Consider the following 18295-nt stretch of genomic DNA (forward strand, 5'->3'; position numbering starts at 1 on the left):
TGACTCGATGGCAAACAACAACAACAACAACAATTTCCAACTCATAGAGACTCCCATTGGGTTTCTGAGGCAGTAAAGCTTTATGGAAGTAGATTGCCCCATCTTTCTTCCGCAGAGTAGCTGGTGGGTTGGAACTGCCAACCTTCTGGTTAGCAGTCAGATGCCTTAGGCACTGTGCCACCAGAACTCCTTAATATACATAATTTATATGATTACATAAATTTACCTAACGTACATATGCATAATTTAATCTTCACAACAGCTTTATGAGATAAGCATCATTATTATCTCCATTTTATAAAGTACCTAGATGTGATAGAATTTGCCTAGTGACACCATAGTAGTAAGTGGCAGGGTAAAGATTCAAACCCAGGCAGACTTTCTCCACAAACTGAGCTCTTCACCATGATAAGAATTTTAATCAAAATATCAGTAAGAGTTTTCCTTTGGGAACATGACAAAGTGTTTATGAGAAGAACCAAAAAACCCATTGCTATCGAGTTGATTCCGACTCATAGTGACCCTGAAGGACAGAGTGGAACTGCCCCATAGGATTTCCAAGGCTGTAATCTTTACAGAAGCAGACTGCCACATCTTTCTTCCCTGAAGTAGCTGGGGGATTCTGCTTAACCACTGTGCCACCAAGACTTCCCTCACTTCAGTATTCTTTAAAAATGAACAAACAAACAAAACTTTAAAAAACTTTTTTATGTGTTCCTTCCTCTATGAGAAGGAACACATAAAAAAGTTTTTTAAAGTTTTGTTTGTTTGTTCATTTTTAAAGAATACTGAAGTGAGGGACTTAGTCTGCCAGATAGTCAACCAAATTCTCAAGATGTGATAATTAAGTGTGCTTTGGCACAAGGATAGACAGACAGATTAATGAAACAAAATCTAAAATTAGAAATACATATATATGTGTGTGTGCGTGTGTGTGTGAATTTAATATATGATAGAGGAGGTTTTACAAGGCAATGGGGAAAATGGAAGTTTGTTCAATAAAGGCTGTAGAAATTACTGATTAGCTTTTTATATTTTTTTATTATAAAGGGAATTTATTTCATATGGTCAAAGTTTTATCTGTCTGGCTAAAGTTTACTGATTTGTGAGGTATATTAAGAGCTTTATTATTAAATAGTATATAAAACAAAGAATTAGGTTTCTTGCTATTAAAATAACAAAATGTTCTTTGATTACTGGGTTGAAGAGTTAATTTTATCCTTTGTGTAATCTGCCTCTAAGGCAAGGGTAAATTCCTTACCAAGCTGTATGGCTTCTTTGAAAACAAACAAAAGAAAAATGCTAAAGTTTTTGTCTTTAAGAACTTTGGTGTTATTTCTCCACAACACTCCTGATAAATTTGGGTGTTTTAAAATTACTGTTATTATTATTGTGCTTTAGGTGCAAGTATACAGAGCAGTTTGTTTTACATTGAACATTTCATGTACATTTGGTTTCACTCCCCAATTCCCATCCCCAATCCTAACCCACTCTCCTCCCCTCCCTGCCAGGTAACCCCCACCCCCCAACCCTGACATGCCCCTCATAGTTATGCACTCTGTGTGTCCTGAGTTTCCTCTGTGCGAATGTTGCTCTTCTGGTGTCCTGCAGTCGATTGCTCCAAGGGATGCACCTCCAGGGAGTATGTGGGTACACCATCCTGGGTTGAGTGGTCTGAGTGTACATCTTATTTACTATTGGGCTAAAAGTCAGCCCCTGGGAGTGAGTTTTATTCTAGGCCCGAAGTGTATCCCAGGGCCATAGTATTGGGGGTCCCACCAGAGTCCATCTGACCAGTAATTCTAGTCATTACTATGCTTTGGGATTTTGTTTCATGTTTTTCCTCCCACTCTCTCCAGGATCTCCAGTTTTGATCCTTTCCTGAGTGGTTGGCATTGGTAGCTGGGCACCATCTAGTTCTTCTGGTCTCGAGGTCCATCATATCCTAGGGCTTATTGCTTCCAAATGTCCTTGGTTTTTTGTGGGTTTTTTGCACTCTTCTTTGCTTCCAATGATGGGAGACCATTTGCTGCATCTTAGATGGCCACTTGAAAGCTTTTAAGACCCCAGTTGCTACTCACCAATGTGGATTGTGGAACAAGATTTTTATGTATTTTATTGTGCCAATTGAGTCTGGTGTCCCCCAATATTATGGTCCTGAGTCAGTAGATCTGTTGGATCTCTCTCCCACAGTGTCTGGCTGTCTGTGAGGGATTGCTCTTTGTCTGTCTTCTGTTATTTCTGTAAGGATTGCTGGTATTTTGTATCACTGGTTTCTGTGCAAATTAGCCTCAGCTGAATCTATCTTTGGTCTAAAGTATAACCATGTCCACTGACCCCCATCTGATCTTCTCAGATGTTTATGTGTTTATCTGTAGCCTGGTGTTTGATGTTAATGGTGATGCAGTATTGTAGATATACTGGTATTAGCCTCTGTCGTCTATATCTTATGTGCATAATTTGGTGTTCTCCCTTTCCTTAATGTTATCATGGTGGTCACAGACTCTTTCCATACCACCCCTCCCATTACCCACATCAGTGTGTGGCCCCAAACTAGCCCGAAATTAATCCCTCCCCTTCCCTCCCCACCCCGATTAGCTTTTGCTGAGAGAAAAAGAAAAAGAATCGTAGTATCAACCAATACATATACCAAAATAAATTTCAGATGGATGAAATGCAAAATTACATTTAAAAAAATCTTTATAAAAATTCTAAAATATTTTCTGTCTTCTAAATTGAAAATAAAAATAACTTTATAAGTGTAGAAACAATGAAGGAATACAAAAAGGAAACGTGATGCCAATGACTATGTCATTCAACAGATATTTATGGACCACATATTATGTGCCAGGCCCTGGGGAGCACATAAAATGAAATACCCAACCCACTGCTATTAACTCAATTCCAACTCATAGCGACCCTATAGGACAGAGAGCAGAACTGCCCCGATAGGGTTACCAAGGCTGTAAATCTTTATAGGAGCAGACTGCCTCATCTTTCTCCCATGGAGTGACTCATGGGTTCAAACCAATGACTTTTGTTTAGCAGCCCAGTGCTTTAAGCTCTAGGCCAGTGAACCAAAAAAAAAAGAAAAAAACCAAACTCATTGCCATCAAGTGGTCCTTAAATGTAATAAAGTGTATGTTGTTTTCTGAAACCATGACCAAAATTAAAAATCAAAGAAATAATAGGAAAAGATGTTTTCAGTAACTATAGTTATTAAGATCCTTGACAAATAAATTGTTGTTGTTGTTGTTATGTGCCGTCAAGTCAGCCCCGACTTATAGCAACCCCTCCTTGGGTTTCCGAGGCAGTATCACTATGGAAGTAGATTGCCCAATCTTCCTTCCATGACAAATAAATAGTTCTTATAAAATGATAAGGGAAATGCTACAGTTCTAGTAAATACATGAGAAAGGAATGTAAACTGACAAGTTAGGAAAAGACAACAAATGCATCAACAAAAATTTTTTTAAGTTCAAACTGATCAGTAATCAAAGAGGTGCAAATTAAAATAAGTTACCATATGTAACTTACCACATTCACAATGTAGACAGGTAATGGTGTAGTGAGACAAAATCTTTCAAATACTGCTGTTGAGAGTGAAATCCATAGGAAGCAATAATAAAGCTCTTTTAAATCGTCACACTCTTTGCCATCCTAGCTCCACTTCTGGGAATCTATCCCAAAACAAAGTCATCAGAAATGCCTGCAAAGAATTGTATACAAAAATATTCATCACAACACTATATTTCATAGCAAAAAAAGAAAGAAAGGAATAATCTAACTGGCTAAAAATATAAGAATAGACACTATTTAGGTGAATAATAGGATTTCTATATAATAAAATACGAATACACTCATTTCAAATGATATTTAGAAGGAGCTTTCATGATGTATATATAATTAAGTGAAAAGAGAAAAATATGAAATTGTGTAATCTTTTAATCATGTGAAAAATATATACAGAGAACTGATAAGAATGATTATGCCAAATATGGTCTCTAGGATTTAAAATTATGGGTGATTCATTAAGTTTTTTTTCTGCTTCCCAAATTTTCTCTGCACATCATCTATTATGAGCACTGAAAGGGGGAATCAGATATTAGGGGTATATAATATGGAAAGTCTTGTGGTATAGTGCCTAGGGCATTTGACTGCTAACCAGTCAAACCCACCAGCCACTCCTCGGAAGGAAGGTTGGGCAATCTACTTCCGTAGTGATACTGCCTCGGAAACCCAAGGAGGGGTCACTATGAGTTGGATCTCACTCATCGACAGTGTGTGTGTGTGTCCACGTTTCAACAAACTGTGTTGCCATAAACAAGGAAGCCAGATTTTCTTCTGTAAACTCCCATTCACTCAGCAGAAACAGCTAAAACAGAGTTCTGCTTATTGAGAGCATAGAAAATTCACCAATAAGTGAAAAATCCCATCTTTCAGCTGTTGTAAAGCAAGTCAGTGTTTATTTCACATTAAGAAAGTGTGTAGACTCATACTTTGCCTCTCCTCATTCGGTATCTGCCTAAGTAGAGATGGCTTTACTTAAAACCCTTACAAATTAATTCTTCTTTCTTCCAAAAAATAAAGAAGTCATTGTCACCATTTAAACCAAGGGAAAAAAAAAAAAAAAAAGCCTAATTCATTATCACCTGAGTGACTTTTTTCCCTTCCTAGAAAATCAGCATAAAAATATTTGCATAGAAGAGTAGGAAGAGAACTGCCAAGAGTGAAAATACTCAAAAAACCAAACTCACTGCCGTCGAGAGGATTTCAACTCATAGCCACCCTCCTTGGGTCTCTGAGGCAGTATCTCTACAGAAATAGATCACCCAATCTTCCTTCCAAGGAGTGGCTGGTGGGTTTGAACCACCAGCCTTCTGGTTAGTCAAATGCCTTAAACACTATGCCAACAGAGGTCCTAGAGTGAAAATATATAATTGGAAATAACCTATTTTCAGGTTCTTCCCCTCCCCTCAATGTATTACTTTGGAAGCATGTAGACACTACTTGGGGGTGAAAATCAAAAACCAAACTCACTGCCATCAAGTTGAATCTGACTCATAGTGACCCCTCATTGGTTTTCCAAGGTGGTATCTCTACAGAAGTAGATTGCCCAGTCTTTCTTCTGAGGAGTGGCTGGTAGGTTTGAACCTCCAGCCTTCTGGTTAACAGTTAAATGCCTTAGGCACTACACCACTTGGGGATGAGGGGTACACAAGTGTTTTTAAAAGGATAGCTGGAAATCAAACTGGTAGATCTCTTTGTGAATAAAAAGCCTGTCTGTTGGTTGAAATAAGACTAAGATGGACCCCTATCAACTGAAACAGGGCAAAATCATTCCTGAATTACAACATTTTCATCTCATGGGTCAATCCCTGTCCACCAGCAGACATCAGTATCACTTCTTTCTATCCCCACACCTCACCTTTTAGAGTTGGAACTAGTAATCTCTACTTAGGGAATGCACAAGCCACAAGATGTATAATTCTTGATTTCTCTTATTTTGAGTTTTCTGGCTCATGCTTCACTCTCTGCAAACACTGATCACAGAACTTTAAATAAGGGGTGCAGTTGACTGAGATGTTGGCCTCCATTCAAATTAAGGGTGAGACCCTCCATGTTTGCTTTCTGTGTTTGCTGAGAATAAGCCATGGGAGCGGTAGCTGGGAGCAACCAAGATAACATTGATATGTCCAGATGCCCGTGGCTCATTTCCTGTAGAATTACTGTAGAGTTTTTAGAGATTGCACTGTGTGTGTGTATCTGTGTGTGTTTAAGGGCCTTGAAATGGAGACTTGGGGAAAGTTGGATTAAAGGATCTCTGAGGCCAAGCATATCTCAACTAAAGGAAGCAGAAGTAGGTGGATAGTTCTCTAATAAAGTCGAGTTGTATAGAAGGCTGATCTCTTCAGTCAAGTCTCTCTTTTTTATGATTTAGTTTGACTAATTGTAGTGAAAATTTTTCTGCAAAATGTAGAAGACAGAGTGTGACATCTGAAAGGGCCTCTGAAGTGGTCTAATTTAGATCCCACATGTTACAAATGAGGAAACTGTGATTGCAGGGGCTGAGGAAATGGCCTCAAAGCAGACAGCATGTTAGTGACAGTGTCAGGAGCAGATCCTAGATGTATCAGTGGCAAGGCTGAGGGTCTTTGACCCTGGCAGCCCTGGGCCCTCCACTAGCCTTTGGTGGAAACTTCTGTATCTGCCACGTGGTCTTCATGAAGTTTTTGTGGCATGAGTGACAAGATGAGATGGAGGTCAACAGGATGCCTCCCTTCTCATCCCAACTCCAATATCTGGAAACTGAGAGCATATCTCTGGACTTGGGTTTCTTTTCTCTAAAGTAGGGACAACTTTGCCCACCCCTACCACTCAATATGGAAATGGAAAAGGAGCACCAGGCTGGAACTTGAGGTGGGAGTCCCAATTGTGCCATTTTTTGTTTTAACTTTTTATTGTGGTTTGGGTGAAATTTTACAACTATGTTATTTTTAAAGCATCTATCAGTCAAGATGCTTGGGCAAGTTCCTTAACTTATTTGTGCCTCAGTCAACTCACCTAAAAGAAAATGAGGGTCATAATATCTGCCCTACACATCACTGTAAGATCAAACAGGAAGGTGCAAATAAGTTGAAAAAGAAAAAAAAAAAAAAAAGGTTTGTGAATTGTAAAGAGAAAACATGGAAGATAAGTTTGATGGGGGATTCCCAAGACCATTTTATTTTAAGTGAAGTTAGCCAAAGTGTTCTCCATTGTTGAACAGGACCTAAAGGAAGGGCTTGTGAGGGTTCTCAGTGGTGGTGGACACTTCAGCTTTCTACACAGATGGTGATGTGTTCAGGGCAGGGCAGAAATGGAGATGGTGGAGGCTGGTACAGCCTTGGGGGTGGGTGTACTTCCATCCACTCAGACAGCTCTGCTCTCAACCAACTAGGCCTGTGGAGCTCAGCAGGACAAGTGCCTCTTGGCGCTGCTTCCCTAACAAATGAAAAAATAATGCCCTTGAACCAAGAGTGAAACTGAACTATCTAAGGAAAACACTGTGAGCAAACACTATGAGTTGAGGGAAACCATCTGATTAGCAGAGTTCCCCTCAGGAGCACGTTGGGTTCACACCTTCTACAAGAGGAAGGTGGCAGCTTCTCCCTGGGTGGCGGCTGGAGGACAAGGGGGCTGAGCCATGTCCACCACCATTTACCAAGTGGTGGGTTTCCTCCTGTCCATCCTGGGACTGGCAGGCTGCATCGCCGCCACAGGGATGGACATGTGGAGTACCCAGGACCTGTACGACAACCCTGTCACCTCTGTGTTCCAGTACGAAGGGCTCTGGAGAAGCTGTGTGAGGCAGAGCTCAGGGTTCACCGAATGTCGGCCCTACTTCACCATCCTGGGCCTTCCAGGTAGGCACCATCTGGCACCACAAGGCAGGACCAGGTGAGGGCAGGGAAGGGGCTGTTGGCTCTCACCGCAGCAACAAGGGGCCTCAGAAATCACCACACAACTGAGCCACACTGTCACCTCTGGGTGTGACTCTTGCAACTTTGACTCAGAATAGAAGGTGTGAATAAAAGAAGTTGCCTCTTCGTCAGAGAAATACAGATACAGAAGAGTCATAGAGATACAGATATCATAAGGAGAAAACTGGGGAATTCCAAATAAAAGCAATTGTTAGTAAAGAAACAGGTGATGAGAAGAGTGGGTCTGTTTGAAAGACATGGTCATAATTCATAGAATCAACTAATGTTTCTCAATTAGAAAATAAATTGTATCCACATGTGTGTGTGTGTGTGTGTGTGTGTGTACCTGCTCCTGACTGTACACACATTGGAGAAGTGAAGAAAGATGGTGAATATCTCCTTATAGCCACAAGAGGCCATTTAGTTTCATTTTCAATTCAATTAAATTTTTCTTTGAAAAATTGGAGTCTCTGTGGGTGCCAAAAAAAAAAAAAAAAACTCTATTGCCATTTACTTATAAATTCCTTTTTCTGCATTTATGTTGAAAAGTTCTGATATACACTACTGAAAATCAATGTGTGTCAAAATATTTATAATTATAGATGTGACATCCTTTCCCCCTTGAAGATGAAACAAGTTCAACCCCTGCTTTTAATGTGATAATTACCTCAATATGCATCATAGCAAATTTGCATTCTGGATATTATGGAAGTGCTTTGAATTTTATTACTTTTTTAGAAAGCAAAAAAGAATATAAAGGTCAAACTAATCAGTGTCTCCAAGAGGTGGCCACCATGTGAGTGTGGTGGGGAGAGAACAGTTGTGCCTCTCTTTGAAACAAATACCTGGTAAGCAAGTATATGGCAAGCAATTTGCACAAAACTGTAAAGAGCCTGGAAAGCCCTTGAAATTGAATTGTCAAAAGCAATTCAGTTAATTCATCTTCATTTTCAGAAAGAAAGAAAAGACAGTGAGAGAGTAGTAGAACCTGGTTATTTATTCAAATCCATTGTTGGAAGCTACCAATATCGCTGGACCAACAAGGCCAGTGACTCAATGAAAGACTTGCCTGGGGGAGAGGGAGGGTAGAACCTGTGGAGGGAAGAAAGCCAGGCTGGTGAGGGGCATGTGGATTATGCTGTAGTGTGAGGGAAGCGCTCAGAAGGGAAGAGATGCGAGAACTATGGCTTGCTGTGTTGCCAGCTAAACCTAACTTTAACAATTAAATGAAGAAAACAGACTGATCTTGTATTCAAACTTATGGCATGACCCCCCATGACTTCCAGGTCAATAACCTCTTCCTCAAGCTCCACCACTCATTATCAATCTCCTGCTCACTCCTCATCACAGTTCTCACATGTGAGGCTGCCAAAACCTTCCTATTCTCCTAGACTTCCCAACTTCATCGCTGCCACCTCACTTTTCTTTCCTATTCTACTAAATGATTCTGTCCTCCATGAACCCTCTCCGAGTCTCCACCTTGATTCATCTCTCTGCAGAGCAAGATTCTCTCCCCTATTCTCTAGCCAGGGAGCTCTGGTAGCATAGTGGCTAAAGCACTTGACTGCTAACCAGAAGGCTGGCGGTTCAAACCCATCAGCCACTCCTCGGAAGGAAGGTTGGGCAATCCTACTTCCGTAGTGATACTGCCTCGGAAACCCAAGGAGGGGTCGCTATGAGTCAGGGCTGACTCGACGGCACATAACAACAACAACAACATTCTCTAGCCAACGCTGACATCTCTGCCGGCTCTGAAGGGCCCACACCATCTGGTCTGGGATCTCACTCTGCTGATCAGCAAGTTCCATTCCTGCCTCTTTCATCCCTCCTCCCCACTTGTCTGTATCCTCCTTTCCTGGGAAATCTTCCCTCGATTCTGCTCATTGTCAAGTGCTGTCTCTCTCTTGAGTCACTGACAATCAAGGCAAAAGACTAAATTTTTCTACCACCTGTCATTTTCACCCTTCCCAGTCTGGTTTCTAACTTGCTTATTATTCAGTTTTTGTGTTGTAGGTACCTTCAGCTAGATAAGACTTCCTTCCCCAGACTCCAGCATAGGGCCTGGTACATAGTGAGCATTCAGGAAGCAGTGAATAACTAAGTTGAATTTAATCATAAGAATACTTCATTTTCAGTGTTCATATGAGCCATTAAACACAAGTCAAAATTATCCAAAAAAAAGCACAGAAGATTACCTTTGTACTACAATTGTTTATTATTATGGTTCCATGCATAGAAAAGACCTGGTCCTTCTTCTGCCTCAAGCAGATTAATTTATTCATTCAGTCATGTATTCAACAAACATCTTTTGTCTGCCTGCTATGTCCTAAGAACCACAGTTTCAGGTACTATGATAGTTAGAGCAGCTGATATTAGCTTCTTGGTGTCTTGACACAATAGAAGTTTACCCCTTACCCATCTTGTGGGGAGAGAAGCCTCCTCCTTCTTGTTGCAACATTATTCAAGGTTGCTGAGGCAGAGAAGAAAGGATTGACGGATACACATCACATCTTAATTGCCCCAGCCTAGAAGTGCTGCAGTCAATTCCAATCACAAGCCATTGGCCAGAACTAGTCATATGGCCCAGGGGCCTGGGAAATGGACAGCATATGGCTGTTTGGTGAGCACCAATTATGTGTGTCACAAAGACCATTTGGACAGTAACTTCTTGGGCTATAAGGGAACCACCATGCTGGTTTCTTCTTCTCAACAGCACCAATCAAACTCAATGAGAATGCAAATGAATATACATCATTGGTTTATATTCATTCTTCAGACAAACATTACTTAATTTCTCTTTGTATAAAATATTTTCTGATTTAAGATGATAACAATATTCTGCTTCAGAAGCCAGACACTCTGATGAGGGTGGGGGAAAATCAGGAAGGAGGGAGAGTTTTCGTATTATAAAAATCCCTTGGCACTTAATTATCAAAAGAATGTACATATGGTCATGGAATAAAAGAACACTTTTGATTTTGAAAAAGTCAATTTTTCAAAGAATAAGGCAGAAGGAAGGAATAGTGGAGTATATAGAGTGAGAGGGACAAGAAAGAAAGGGAGTATATTTGGTGTTACTGGGTACCGACTTCTTTTTCATGTCAGGCCAGAGAGCTCTTAAAGAAGAAACCCAGCTGCTACTCAGAGAACCCTGAGGTGGTTTAAATTCACAAAGGGAGAAGTCCTGGTCCATCTGAGACAAGCATTAGGGCACAGTGAGCTGAGAGAAATACCTCCTTAAATCATAAGGTCTGCAAACAGACTGTCTGGTACTGCCACAATGCACTTAGGGCTCTTGGAAAGTGTTGGTCTCTGTCTTTGTCTGTAAGTGCGGGGCCAAAGGACCCAGCTGGGCCTGTTTTGCACCTCTCCCAACACCCAGCACAGCCCAGAACAGGCACTGAGGAGTTGGAATAGAGGAAAGTGGGTGCCAGCTTCTGTGTCATGTCTCCCAGCTGTGCTAGAAAAGTTAACTTAAGCTGAGCCAGCATTGGAACCAAGGGACAGGTCTCCACAGCTGTACAACAGCCCCATCTGTCTGGGTGGAAGGACAGGATTCCACTAAAAGCCAAGAAAGACGTTTCTTGGAACTGGGGTTAAAACCAAAAAGATAAAACCCACTGCCATCAAGTCGATTCTAACTCACAGAACCCCTATTGGGTTCCCAAGGCTGTAAATCTTTCTGGAAGTAGATTGCCTCATCTTCCTCTTGCAGAGCAACTGTTGGGTTTGAACCACCAATCTTGTAGTTAGCAATCAAATGCTTTACCCAATATACCACCAGAGCTCCTTGGAGCTGAGGTTACAGAAAAGGAAATACTTCAAATAGCTGATAATTTGTGGCCGCAGAGAATATTTTCTACAAGTGTGGAATTAAGAATAGGTCGTCCTCATGTAGCCGGAGTAACTAAGTGTCATTTGCCATCCAGAAATGCAAATATTTGTATGATGACTCACTCTTGGCTGACTGAGGTAAGGAATGGGTAGGAAGATTTCCAAATGGGCATGGCTAAAAGGACACTCAGAAGCTAGAGGCAAGGATGTAAGGAGACAGAACAGCTAGAGAAGAGGCAGGAGGGTGGCTGTAGACACTAGTGGGACACTGAGGAGCTGGAAGGAAATCACTAACCAGCCGGGGGTCCAACAGCTAGAGGGGATTCAGTCATGCCAAGCAGCAGTTTAAAGCATTTTCTTGAGAATGACAAGAAGCCTGAAGCAGCAGGCTAGGCAAAAAGTCTGGAGACAGAAATGAAAGGTTATAGACAGCTGGTACAGAGAGTTTAATTTTGACCTAGAACCCAAGGGAGTAACGCCTTCCAGCTGAGAAGTAAGCCTTAGAGTGCTATAAAGCCATGAAGCAAGTAACGTTATAATACTTTAATTAATAGTCATAATTGTTTCCATTTATTAAACCTTACTAAGTGCACGGACTTCTCTTATAAAAATATCACTTAATTTGTCAATCATCTGATAAATATGTATCATATCTATTTGGAATTTAGAGCCACAGAATAATTTAATTTGGTTCAACAAGCTTTATTATGTAATCTACAGATAGATTAATGAGGTGAATGGTGGTGATAGCAGCACTATTTACCTGTATATTACTAGCTCTGTATAATTTATAGCCCACAATTCCCTCTTACTATATTCCAAACAGCCAATGCAGTATGGATAATGCCCAGAAATAAAAATGGCTACTTCACACAAGTTCTCCAGTTTAATCTTCCCAGTAATACATGGAGGTGCATATTAGCTTTATTTTTACAAAATTAGAAACATGACCAAGGTCCCAGGGACAGAAGGTGGTAAAGCCAGAGGTGAGCCAAGGCTGAACACCTTCAAAGCTGGGTTTTTCCCCTGCTCTGTGTGCAGGCCATTTCTACAAACCAGCTAAAAGGGGTTGTCTTTAGAATTGAAGAGATTGTCCTGGGCTTGAGCACAATAAATGCAGAGGGCACATCGGCACTCATTTATAGCAACATCATTAACTATGCACTAAGTTTAAAGAGTGGATAATTTGCACATCTTTCCCATTTCTCCTCCCTGGAACTGATGGAAGGGAAGAGCAGAAGGCAGTCAGTAGCAGGGTGGAGGGAAGACAAAAAAATTTGCAAACTCATGGTCTGGCTTCGTGGAGGCATCACAGACAAGCAATACTTTTCCCCGATGTGTTTGCAAACATTTGGACTGAATTAAGTGCACTGGCAGGGTCCAACAGGTGAACTGGGATCAAGGGCACAACTTGGCCACCTGCATCTCCTGATCTCACTTTTGCCATCTGTGAACTCGCTTATAATAAGGCATAATACATTCCCCGCAATCCATTTACAAGATCTAACTGCTGGCATCATTAAATCATCACTGCTGGGTCTATATCACCCTAAGGTTCTCAGATAAACAGTGAGGAGATTTGGCCTTCCAGATTTTTTTCCTTCCTAAAATCAAACATCTTCTATGAATCCAAATGTCCAAAGTAAAGATTATTCAAATTGCTTCTTTATCTCCTTTCCCTCCCTCTTCCTACTTGGGTTCTGATTGCTTCACTATTTCTCTGCTCCTTTTCAGGCAATGAGGATTTTGATTTTTTTTTTTTTTTCCAGACTACTGGCTATATTTTCCCCATTTTATCTCAATGTGCAAAAAAAAAAAAAAAAAAAAGGAATTAATTTCAAAAATAAAAGGAACAGGGTTCCCACTAACCTGTAAGTCCATTGGGAAGTGTGTTATTTATTTTTTTTCTTTTTTAATTTCATAACATTTAACCCAGAGAACAATTTGACAAAATCTTACCCAAACCCACTGCCATTGAGTTGTGTCCGACTCATAATGACCCTACAGGACAGAGTGGAACTGCCCCACAGGGTTTCCAAGGCTATAAATCTTTAAGGAAACAGACTGCCTCATCATTCTCCCATGTAGCTGCTGGTAGGTTTGAACCACCGACCTTTTGATTAGCAACCTTAACCACTGTGCCATCAGAGCTCCTAAAAACCCCTAAACCAAACCAAAACCAAACCCACTGCCATTGAGTCAATTCTGACTGATAGCAACCCCCACTGGATTTCTGAGGCAGTAAATCTTTACAGAAGTAGATTGCCCAGTCTTGCTTCTGCAGAGTGGCTGGTGGGTTTGAACTGCCAACCTTCTAGTTAGCAGTCAAATGCCTTAGGCACTACACCACCAAACCATAAAAACCAAACTCACAGCCTTCGAGTCTGATCTGACTCATAGCGACCCCTCCTTGGGTTTCTAAAGAGGTATCACTACAGAAATAGATTGCCAACCTTCCTTCCGAGGGGTGGCTAGTGGGTTTGACCTGCCAGCCTTCTGGTTAGCAGTCAAATGCCTTAGGCAGTATGCCACCAGAAGCTGCCCTGTTTGTTTACGTCTTGCTGTTGGATGAACGTTTTCACATGACATCTAATGCTCACTATGATCTAGTGACGCCAGCTTGCCTTTCCTCAATTTTTGGTGGAAGAGACTGGTCCAGGGAAGTATGGTGATTAGTTATAAAGTTGAAATGAAATCTAGTGAGCCTCTTGGTTGTCAATCAAGCTGAATAGAGAGAAATATTTTAACACAAACATGCCTTTTATATATGTGGCCAAACAGCTAAATATCTATACACTATAGTGCATATGAAGTCCCTGGGTGGTGTAAAGGGTCTGTACTCATCTACTAACTTAAAGGCTGGTGATTTGAACCCCTCCCAGTGGCACTCTGAAGAAAGGCCTGGTAATCGGCTTCTGTAAAGATGACAGCCAAGAAAACCCTATGGAGCAGTTCTGTTATGTAACACATGGGGTTGCCATGAGTTGGAATCAACTCAACAACAATGGGTTTGATACTTTATTGTGTCTGTGTGTGAAGAAGATACCTTGGAGATCTGTAAACATATATGTAAAACCCAAGAGAACCTGTGTCTTTGCCATAAGTAGAAGCTGTTTGCCATAATTTCTCAATGATCAAAGCTATGTAGACCCAGGAGTCAGAATCCTTCTCAGCTTGTGGTTGCAGTCACTCTCTTGATGGCAGGGCAGTCACCCACAAAGCATCATGCCCTTGAATGGACTGTCAGTGATGTGGCATCATTTCCTGGTAGGGAGACAATTCATCAGAGTTAAAGGAGTTGGACCTCACCTAGAGGTACAAAGGAAGGGTGATGAGGAGGAGAACACACCTGCACTGCCTCACCCATCACTCAGCTCCCCTGCCTTTGCCAGCCAGATTCTGGATCCATTTTTTCTCATCTTTTTCTGACTCAGTGCCAGTGGGTGCAGGCCTTTCCCTTCCTCCTCTTCTCAAACACTTCTTCCCTTCTTGCCCATCACAATCCCTCACTTGACTGTTTCAAATATTCAACTATATTTTATCACCACACGAGAGAATTTAGCTTTAAGTATGGTCAGTACAAGTCAAAGCTATGCATAAATAGCCAGGGCTAACTTCTTTTTAGGGAAGGAAAGTAAATTGATATGTATTGAGCCAGGCTTAATTTTATGATGATACCAAGTAGAATCTAATTTTCACAGCATCTCTACACAAAGGATATCTTTATCTCATCCCAGAGCAGAGGATATTCAGCTTCAATGAGTTTAAACGATCTGTGTAAGTTTGTGTAAGGGCACTCAACTGTCATCCCCTCGTTCTTTAGGATTTCACAAGATACAAAGGACTTCCATGTTGGTTCCCTCAAATCTGGAGAATCGAGGCTCTTCCACTTTGTTCTAATGGGCTTTTCATCTGAAGTCTAGCCTCAGATTTCCCTCCTCTGGAGTCTCCTCACACTCTTCTGCAAAGGCTCCCACCTGTCCTCAAAGGCTTCTCCACTGGCATTTCCTGACTCCAGTCTAAGGACAAGCTGTGTCTGAGGGTCAGATCCTTCCCCAGGAGGGCAGCCTGGTGAAAGTCTTTGGCTTCTGATGAAATGGCTGTCTCATCAGCCCTACCCACCCCACTAGCTCAATGGTGTGAGCCACTGAGCCACTGGGAACTCTTTCCTCTCAGCTTCCCACTCTGAGCTCCTCCTCCTGAGCCTTCCTTGAGAGATGTTTTCCCTCATTATTCCTTGAAGGTTGATGTTGTTAATTAAGTGAAAATGTCTGGGCATGGGGCCAAAACATGAATATGTCTTTAAAAGTTCCCTAGGAGATTCTAAGGTACAGCCAGAGTTAAAAACCACCACCATAAATCATTACAGGGAATGGAAACAAGGGGCAACACGAGCACCTTACCCACCAATCCACAGCCACTTTGGGGGAATGAGGTATTTTGCAACAGGAAGGGAACACTTAGTTCCCATTTTTTGTTTGTTTCTTTCAGTCCTGAATTCTGCCCTGCCCTTCAGGTCTGATAACACCTCATTGTTCATGGGAAAGAATGCTGTAGTCACACCTTTGGTGCAGTGAATCAGTCTATAGAGTCCATTGACTCACCTGTATCAACTGATAAGCCTATGCTTGTTGATCAGAATACCAAACAAGAGACAAAGTGGCTAAAAGAGAAAACCTGACTTCTTTGGGGGCAGTTTCTATGGTTATCTACCTATAGAGAAGGATTAGAATCCCAGATGGTAGAACCTTCTAGCTACAGGGAAGTTCATGTCACCACCCTGCATTTCTACTGTCATTACTAGTCACGGGCAGACACTTGGTCCATCCATCCAGGCCCAGAGTTCTGGCTCTGGTGCTGGTCTCACAAGAAGTAAAACAATGTTGAGTCTTTTCCAACTTCAGGCTAGGAGAAAGAGGTCAAAGTAAGCTGAAAGGAGGCTCTAAAAAATAAAAAGAAGCTCAAGGTCTGGGTGGATCCCTCATTCAAAGCAGGAACTAGAACTCATTGGAAATCCACAGGTCAAGAGAAAGCAGGAAAGAAACGAGGCCTTATCATGAAAACCTAACCATGCAGAAGCAAGAGGGCATCTACTGAGAAATGTGCTTTCACATTCCACCCACCAACATCACCACCATCCTTTCTCATCCAACAATGTCAGGGAAGGCCACATAGCTAGCTAGGCCACAGCCACGGTATACACATGATGTGTTTTCAGGAACAAATATTAGAACCACTCAGTCGAAGGAGAATAAGTGAACTCACCCATACCAAAGGTCCAGAATTAGTGTAATTTTTCATAAAATAAGGAAGGAGCATCCTTTATCTTATTTGGTTAATTATTGGTTAGTTGGTTGGCCGGTCAGTTGATCAGTCAGTCAGTTGGATGGTTGGTTGGTTGGTTGGTTTGAGGTTCTTTTATTTTAACAGACTCTGTGCAGGTGCTTCTCAAAAGAGATAAATGATTTTGTTCTCTGAATAGCTTAAGACTTTAAAAGGCAGACTAGAACAATTTTTAAAACATCTAAAAGTTCCTGGGTAGATTTGAAATCTCACCCAACAATCAGAAAAGGCCATGTAGCTCAGCTACAGCCATGGCACACACATAATGTATTTTCAGGAACAAATATTAGACCCATTCAGTAGGAGAGTCAGTGGCCCCCAAGGTATTTCCAAGGTGAAAAGAAGTTTGAGGTTTAGGACTCCAGGTAAAAATCTATCTTCCTAGGTTGTAAGCTGCTTAAAGGAAGAGATTATTTCTCATGAAACTTTATCCCTCCTGCAGCATCTGGAAAAGGGGTTTGCAGAAGATTATAATAATTGCTGAGTGAATAAATGAATGAATTCGCATATGAGTGTATGAATATATTAACACATGACTACCAAAGTACATCACCATCTGCTGGTATGCGTGCATGAAGGTATAAATGAATACACTAGAAGATGACACAGGCTTGCATTTGTTGTTGAGGGAATGAACAGTGTGTTTGTTCCCAGTATCTTTAGAGCCAACAACACCACCAGGCAAAGTTTTGAAGAACAGAGGTGTGGTAGGTAAGGTTGTATATCAACTTGGCTGGGCCATGGTTTTGAGTGGCTAGGCAGCTACAATGCAATGCAACACACTGCTGTCATTATAGCAACCTTTCCTTGGGTTTCCAAGGCAGTATGTCTACAGAAGTAGATTGCCCAATCTTCCTTCCAAGGAGTGGCTGGTGGGTTTGAACCACCAGCCTTCTGTTAGCAGTCAAATGCATTAGGCACTATGCTACCAGACCTCGCTTAAACAGTTAAGGAGATTATTTATAATGATGCTGGGATATCTTCTGGAATCCAAGGAAAGAACAGCCCATGGAATAGCTGGAGTCAGGAGCTCACATACTGTCAGGACTCTATCTGCATGTCAGGTCTAGTCCATCTGTCATTGTATAGCTGCTCACCAGCTGTCTCCACCTTATGGATTCTCAGGACCACATCTTACACCTTCAGTCATGCAGAGAGACTGACTGATGCACTTGCCAGTGGCTGAAGTCCAAAGTACTAACATTTTGCATGTGAGTCTCAATTGCCCAGTTTGAATCAGATGCCCGTGCTGTGTTAATCAGCTTTGGCCAAGGAATTGACCTGAAAGTCAGGGTCAGTTGTGCTACACAAAGTGTGCCATGGGGACTGACCTAACTCATGGATTGTTTGTTACAGTACCAGTACCAAAACTGAGAGTAAATATTTGTAAATATTTATAACAATTTGACATTCAAATGGGTGATTTTGTATTTTGCCAGAGAATCAATTTGTGACATATTGGTAATTAATTTTTTAAAATATAGACCTTCACAACAGGTAGCTTAAGAAGCACCAATAGAAAACATATTTATATAAAACATGATATATAAAAACTGATGTAACTATACAAAACATTGTTCCACCTCCTACTTTGGCGAGTAGCGACTGGGATCTTAAAAGCTAGCAAGCTGCCATCTAGATGCAACAATGGGTCT

The 18295-nt window shown here is 41.3% G+C and overlaps 1 protein-coding gene across 1 annotated transcript in view; it reads left to right on the forward strand.

Annotated features, from left to right (window-relative positions):
* The first annotated feature begins 7186 nt into the window (after positions 1–7186).
* CLDN18 (claudin 18) overlaps positions 7187–18295 on the forward strand; it is a 20827-nt gene continuing 9718 nt past the window's right edge. The window contains exon 1 of the mRNA XM_007947492.2: positions 7187–7406. Coding sequence (XP_007945683.1) covers positions 7187–7406 — 220 coding nt within the window. The remainder of the gene's footprint in view (positions 7407–18295) is intronic.

The sequence above is a fragment of the Orycteropus afer genome, unplaced genomic scaffold (genome assembly GCF_000298275.1).
Source record: "Orycteropus afer afer isolate SDZICR_OR568_19922 unplaced genomic scaffold, OryAfe1.0 scaffold00188, whole genome shotgun sequence".
Lineage (NCBI taxonomy): Eukaryota > Metazoa > Chordata > Mammalia > Tubulidentata > Orycteropodidae > Orycteropus > Orycteropus afer.